The 7,172-nt window shown below is 44.4% G+C and overlaps 2 protein-coding genes across 4 annotated transcripts; both read right to left on the reverse strand.

Moving 5' to 3' along the window:
* Positions 1 to 149: 149 nt before the first annotated feature.
* LOC129190123 (heterogeneous nuclear ribonucleoprotein A0-like) lies at positions 150 to 1,461 on the reverse strand. The gene has a single exon (XM_054792541.1). It carries the CDS (start codon positions 1,389 to 1,391, stop codon positions 513 to 515), a length of 879 nt encoding a protein of 292 aa, XP_054648516.1. The 5' UTR covers positions 1,392 to 1,461; the 3' UTR covers positions 150 to 512.
* A 746-nt stretch (positions 1,462 to 2,207) lies between these two features.
* LOC129190122 (heterogeneous nuclear ribonucleoprotein A0-like) lies at positions 2,208 to 6,970 on the reverse strand. Of its 3 annotated transcripts, none has more exons than XM_054792539.1 (3): positions 5,873 to 6,970; positions 4,546 to 4,652; positions 2,208 to 2,429 (listed from the first exon to the last, which is right to left on the reverse strand). In XM_054792539.1, the coding sequence occupies exon 1, from the start codon at positions 6,889 to 6,891 to the stop codon at positions 5,995 to 5,997; it is 897 nt and encodes a 298-aa protein (XP_054648514.1). In that variant the 5' UTR covers positions 6,892 to 6,970; the 3' UTR covers positions 2,208 to 2,429; positions 4,546 to 4,652; positions 5,873 to 5,994. The 3 variants fall into 3 exon arrangements, with proteins under 3 accessions (XP_054648514.1, XP_054648515.1, XP_054648512.1); XM_054792540.1 differs by having other exon boundaries at positions 2,208 to 3,211; XM_054792537.1 differs by having other exon boundaries at positions 2,208 to 4,652.
* Between the last annotated feature and the right edge of the window lie 202 nt (positions 6,971 to 7,172).

A 7,172-nucleotide genomic window follows, 5' to 3' on the forward strand; every position in this document is an offset into this window, starting at 1 on the left:
AACTTTAATAAAACCAAACATAGGGGTGTGCTGAACATTTCAAAAAAACAGTTTTAATCTAAACAAAACATGTAATGAGAAAGCAAAGTGGAAAATCAGTTTCTAATTAAACAACGTGTGACATATCTGCAGAAAGATCTTTGTCATAGTAAAAAAAAAAAAAAAAATGTCGAGGTTCAGGAAACTCAAGCGATCACTTCCCTTAAAACCCTGAGACCAAAAAAAAATCGATTTCACAAACAGTGACAAACTTGTCCAGAGCACGTACCCCCCACATAACATAATTACATTTCAATAATTCACAATTCTTAGTAGTAACGTCCATAAAGAGGAATAAGAGGACAGATGGGGGTCCGGGTGGGGGTGGTCGGGATCCCGGGGACAGACTCATTCATTCGGCATGGGTGATGGGCACCTCTCCCTTTAATTCAACTCAGAAACCCATGTTGGTGTGTAAGTTCGTTGGAAGCTGGATTCCCCCCATGGCTGCTGTATGAAAAGTGGAGGGAAATCTAATAGCCGCCTCCGTAGCCCCCCCTGCCGTAGCCGCCTCTGTTGTATGGGGCCCCGCTCCTGAAGGTGTAGTTTCCCCCCTTCATCGCACCGTAGCTGGAGTGCTGCTGTCCGTAGCCCTCCCCAAAGTCACCGTTGCTGTACCCGCCACCCATACTATTGTCGTACTCTTCGTAACCCCCGTAGCCGCCTCCATAGCCACCGCCGCCGCCATTGTAGCCGCCGCCATAACCTCCCCCGTAGCCGCCTCCATAGCCTCCCCCACCGAAGCCGCCGCCTCTGCCACCGCCAAAGCTCTGCATCCCTCTGCCGCGACCCCTTCCGCCGCCGCGGCCAGTGGTAGACATCTCCTGCTTGCTCATGGCCTTCTTCACCTCCACCTTGTTTCCGTTGATGGTGTGGAACTTGGTCAGCGCCGCCTTGGTGGCAGAGTCGGTGTCCTCGAAGAAGACAAAGCCGAAGCCACGCTTCCGGCCGGTCTGCTTGTCGGTGATTATCTCGGCCTTCTCCACGACGCCGAACTGGGAGAAGTAGTCGCTCAGGTTCTCGGACTCAATGTGGTCCTTCACGCCGCCGACGAAGATTTTCTTGACGTTGGCCGAGATGTCCGGGTTGTGTGCGTCCTCCCGAGCGACGGCTCTTTTCAGCTCCACGTTGTGTCCGTCAACGACATGTGGCTTGGACGCCATTGCTGTGTCGGCCTCCTCCGGCGTCGAGTAGGTTATGAAACCGAAGCAGCGGGAACGTCCCAGATGCTGGTTCATGACCACCACGCAGTCGTTGAGCACCCCATACTGCTCGAAGTAGCCACGGAGACCATCGTCTGTCGTCTCCACGTTGAGGCCTCCGACAAAAAGCTTGCAAAGTTTGGACGCCATGACTGGATTCGTGCTGAGGAAGGTGCGACAGAGCGGCCCTCTCCTTCTTCAATGAACAACGCTCAGGGCGGGCCGTTTCATTCGCTGCCTTTCATACAACGTTGCAAGCGCAGATTGGTCAGCTTAAACTAAAATCAACGCCCCGCTGTGCAGTCGAACCAATCACGTTCACGCTACTGCATTTAACATTGAAAATCCTAAAAATCAAACGCCACGCATGGAGGGAAATGTGTGGCTACTGAACGTTTCGTCGGGACAAAGATTTATCAGTTAAAACCGCCTTGCTTCACGACTTTCAGTCAATTTTAACAGCCGTACTTAACACTCATTTAAATTGTGTAGGCGCTCGTTGTGCATCAGTTTCACTTATCTAAATAATCCATACGTTGTGTTCATTAAAAAAAAGATAATAGAAACTCAAGTGTTGGCGTATCTCAAGTCTTAGCAGTTTTATTAACCCTCACTTTCGGTCAAAAACACAGCCACACGACTATGCAGCTGTTTAAACTGCTTATTTTGCCTTCATACAGTCGATGCTACATCTGCAGTTTATACCCAATTAATATTTTTCCAAGCTCTGAAGTTTGGGTAGATATAGCTTTATACTTACACCAAAAATGATGATCATCATACAGTCGATGCTACATCTGCAGTTTAAACAGTTAAGATTTTTCCAAGCTGTGAAGTCTAGGTGGATATTAAAGCTTTGTACTTACACCAAAAATGATGAAAAGCATGTGATTCAAGTTATACGGAAAAGACCAATAGTGACCTTTTTCTTATTGCAATCACAACCTTTCAAAGTGTACATCAATAAAGACAGCAATCCAACAATTTATTCATGTATAACATCCTCAATATATTAAACCTCATTAATATATGAAAATATAGCCACCAGCCACAATCCTGTGTAAAAAAAAAAAAAAAAAAACTGACATAACAAGGATATTGCATCGAGAAATATTTATTTAACCAAAAACTTGACCAATTATAAATAGGGTCTTTTATGATGGTCAGATCTCCATGAGCGCCACAAACCTATAAAAACATGAGAAAAACCAAGTATAAAAAAGCAGCACTACTTTACCTGGACACAAATACTAAAACATGTTAAGATCTGTAAAATCAATGACCTCGTTTCATTTTCAGAAAAAATATCTTCCCAAGCAAGACATTCAACGTAGTGAATAAAGTGTTGAATGAGTGTTTCCCAGACATTCATTTATTTGTGGCAGCCCAGCACAAATACATCTAGCGCTATTTGTACGCCCCCTCTGAGGAAAATAATCAGCCTTGAATGGAGCTTGTTTCAACTCCGTACAGTAGAAGGCATAACTTGCTTAACGCACCTGATCTGCCAGACAATACACATTGCAGGAGGAATCAGTGTTGGTGACTTGGTTGTCATTTGCTCTAGATTCTGTTTATTAAATTACGACTACTAATAAATCTAGCCATTTTTTCCTGGCCTTACCGGACACTTGAAGACTGACATATTGCTCTTCAAATGAGCAGCTGGGGTCGGTATGCCACTACTACTATTGGTGAGCATAGTTTTGGATTATGTCCAAAATGTTTGCCCCTGTGCAAGTACATTTTGAGGTTACCGTACAATATACACATCTTGTCATATTAACAATTTGCTTGAGTCCAACTGTGTTTGTAATGTATGTTTAATGTATGTTTAAGTCACAAAGAAGCCAGTTAGCAGCCTATTAGCATGGAAACCGGAAGAGTAAGACGCCTCTCAGCTTTGTGGCATCCGCGCTTGACCGTGGTTCCTTGCCAACCGTTAAATCACGTTTCTGCTTTCATCAAGGCTGCAAAAAAAACAAAACAAAACAAAACACAATGCAGTAAAAGTTGCACACGCCAGCATTTTGATAAAAGGTTGCGCACAACTGAATTCAAGAAAGAACTAGCGAAACACTAAGGTGGTGTCCGCGTGGATCTTGCTGCTTTACAGCAGTCTCTCAACCATCAAGGTGATAGATGTAGTAGTTACTGTACATATAGGCCTCTCTTGGCATATGTTAAGACGGTGGACCAGAGCTGATTGCTGCATCTATCTTTTGCTTGTGGCCTTGCATTGTTCCAATTCTTCTATTATCACAATTCTTCACACACTTAGAAGCGACCAGCGGCAACCAGCTAAGACCTCTGTCGCACATAGAAGGTATGCATGATGGCCTTCCCCACCACCTGGACATCTAACCTTAAGTGCCTCAGACTTGCTCCTGCACTCTTCCTGGTACATTAAACTGTCAAAATTTAGCTATCGTTTCAGATGTAGCATTAAAGAAACCTACAGCCATACAGTCTAAAAAAGTGAAAGTGACATAGGTTCATTTGCCATTTCATTCGTCATTTATATGCACTTCTAACTGTTTTCTGCATGTAAACTAATTGTGAAACAATTTTGTATTTTTGGGTGCAGATTAATTGGATATGCTTCATTTCTTTAGGGAAAAGCAATTTCAATTTGAGTCGGACAATTTGGGACAGACTGGCACGGTCAGGATCCACTGTACTACACCAAAATATTTTTTTGTAGGTTTTTACTTATTTTACCTACTTGATAGACATGAGACACCTAAAATAAAACCCTGTTTACAGGTATGTTGCACCATAACAAATCATTGTTATTGATCTATTGCTATTTGTACTCTGAATGACATTTGTATTGTGGTTTAAATTATGCTGCTGCAAAAAAAAAAAGTACTTTTTGTAGTTCAACCTATCAAAATATTGAGGTACCCAAGATTCCAGCCATAGTCACAGGCCTTGCTTGCAACAACAAAAAAATTGACAAAAGTTAATTTGTATTGTAATCACATTTGTTTTGCTGTTCTTGTTTGACACACTTTTTGTCCCCCCCCCTCCCCCCAACAATCCAAAAAGGTTACATGCACTTTAGTCATGGCCAGTTATGCAAATAAGACAATGACGTCTTCTAGAGCCCACCCCCATAGCCATGAGTAGATTGCAGTCCTGTGGGGAAACAGCATAATATATTCTATAAAGAAGACTTTTTGTAGACAAATGTACTGGGGTCTACATGCACGTTCACTCACAACCAAACATCACTGGTAGGGAACAAGATGACTTCATCTAGAAGCCAATGAGGCGGGTCCTTAGTGAAAAGGGACTTCACCTGAGGGGAGAAGACAACCACCTTCTGGATCCTCCCCTGTGGATGTGCACTCGCACACCCCCATCACCGTCAGGGTGCCGCTCTCCCGACCAGGTTACCATTGCAACCTGGAGGAAATGAAAGACAAGACATGTGAGATTGTGCACAAATCAAAATTTCCAACATGGAGGAGACTCCAGAACACCACCACTTGTTCCAATAATTAATTTTAAATGGTGGAACAACATTTGGATCCCCTCCACCCAACTCATTAAGACCCGAATTCAAGTGCCACCCCCTCCCCCAATGGTTTTAACATAACTAGTAATAATTAGCTAGGATTACTGTAGTAAGATAAGATACATGGTTGACCAACACAGAGTAAAGACAGGTTGATTTACATACCTAGTTGGCTGGATGTGGATATCCTAAAGAGATATTTCAGACTCCTATCACAATCGACCCCAGGTAATCAACAGGGTCCTGATGTAGCCTACAAACAAACTGCTACGGCTATTTTGGCTGGGATAGCCTACTGGAATACGAGTAAGAACACCTAAATGTAGGAATAATCAAAAGGAATAAGCAAAGATAAAATGTGTCCACAAACGAGGATTCAGATGTGCTAGAGAAAGATGATTAAAGAAAATCACAGTTAAATAATGAAACAAGGTCAAACCCTAGATAGCCTACATGCATTGGCTGTGGGCAGACGTCTGTAACCTTTTCACCCACCTGACTGTAAGGCAATAAACTTTGGGAAAGAAGCCTCGTAACTACAAGCTGACCTGTGGATAAACTTGAGGAATAAGTAAGTAAAACTAAGCTATGTGGTGTAAGGTTTTATTTAAAAAAAAAAAAAAAAAACATACAGAAGTGTCTTGAAACAGTAATAAGTTTCTCATGAACAAGGAAGTACATAGCATACATATGAAGTGGCTACAGGTGAAGGGTAATAACAAGTTGAAACTGGAGCTGTAACTAAAGCTAAGCGTGATGATTTGGTAACACATGATGGAAGAGAATTTGTGTTGCCTCCATCTTTGAGGGGAATATCAAATAGGACGCCCTTTGACAAAAACCACACAAAATCACCCGCTTATATTCAAAACACAAATTTCATTCAGGAGGAAAAAAACAAGCATCTAATAAGCTTAAAATGTAAATATTAAGATAATCATACCAAAACAACCCTTCAACAATGGGTGAACGCAAATAAAAAAATCTATTTAAACGTCGACTACACGCTGGTGACGGGGGAAATGGTACATCAATGTATTTTATGTAAGTGTCCTAGTTGCTTGTGTTTAACTTTAGGCAGGTTTCTTTCGGGAAGTGACCTTCCTACCTGTTTGGGGCTTTGCGGTCTTCATTATGTTTACGGGGTCCGCCATGACAGACGACACCCCTTTAGTGATTTACTTTTGACGTCCAAATCCTGGCTGGAGGCAATCGGTAGAGGGTGGTGATCTAGTAGCCACAGTAGCCGCCCCTCGGGTAGCCACCGCCGCCACCTCCCCGGGTGTATGGGGCAGGGTTCCTCTGACCGCCGAAGGGGCCTCCTTTCATGGGACCGTAGCCAGAGGAGTGTTGGCCATAGCCGGTGCCGAAGTCGCTGTAGCCGTTTCCGCCACCATATCCGCTTCCTTGGTCTCCGTAGCCACCCCCGTAATGTCCGCCATAGCCACCATATCCTCCGCCGCCATTGTAGCCTCCGCCATTTCCGTAGTTGTAGTTTCCGCCATAGTCTCTGCCTCCGAAGCCATTTTGACTTCCCCTCATGCCACGGCCTGGCCTTCCTCTCGGCGCCATGCCGGGTCTATTTGCCGCCTGCATCTCTTGCTTGGTGAGGGCCTTCTTCACCTCCACCTTATGTCCATTAATGGTGTGGAACTTTACCACCACCGCTTTGTCGGCGGCGTCGTGATCGGTGAAGTAAACAAAGCCGAAGCCTCTCTTCTTGCCGGTATCTTTCTCGGAGATGACTTCAGACTTTTCAATTTGACCATACTGGGAGAAATACTCAGTCAGGTGATCTTCCTCGATGTCGTCTTTCAGACCACCGACGAAGATTTTCTTCACCTTTGCGAGGGCCTCCGGCTTGTTTGCGTCTTCTCGCGACATGGCCCGCTTCACCTCAACAGAGTTGCCGTCGACGTTGTGCGGCCTAGCATTCATGGCTGCGTCTGCCTCCTCCGGCGTCGAGTAGGTGACGAAGCCAAAGCAGCGAGACCTCTGCAGCTGCTTGTTCACCACCACAACGCAGTCGGTCAGCACCCCGAACTGCTCGAAGTGCTTACGCAGACCATCGTCGTCGGTGTCCACGTTGAGGCCTCCAACAAAGAGTTTACAGAGCTGGTCAGACATATTTGAGAAGCGCTGCGATTACAGTGACTCTGCAAGATCAACCGTAGAATCTCAAAATGGAGGACCAACCAGTAACGCAGTTAGATTTATATGGCACGCGCGTGACGTCAGACTAGCTCCATTGTTGAGAACGCCTTTTCCGGTCCAGTTTTTTTTAAAGGGACGGCGTCTTTTAAAAATGATTAAAGCGCACCTTTATGACGAATTAACACAAACAACACATATTTGCTGTTATTTTTCTAAGTGTTTAATTGGGATAAACCCGGAAGAAGGCTTTTAAA

Source organism: Dunckerocampus dactyliophorus, chromosome 11, assembly GCF_027744805.1.
Source record: "Dunckerocampus dactyliophorus isolate RoL2022-P2 chromosome 11, RoL_Ddac_1.1, whole genome shotgun sequence".
In the NCBI taxonomy this organism is placed as follows: Eukaryota; Metazoa; Chordata; class Actinopteri; order Syngnathiformes; family Syngnathidae; genus Dunckerocampus; species Dunckerocampus dactyliophorus.

What these genes read in the sequence shown, in the direction of transcription:
- LOC129190123 (XM_054792541.1), bottom strand. Translation starts at nt 1,391, where the DNA reads ATGGCGTCCAAACTTTGCAAGCTTTTTGTCGGAGGCCTCAACGTGGAG.
- LOC129190122 (XM_054792539.1), bottom strand. Translation starts at nt 6,891, where the DNA reads ATGTCTGACCAGCTCTGTAAACTCTTTGTTGGAGGCCTCAACGTGGAC.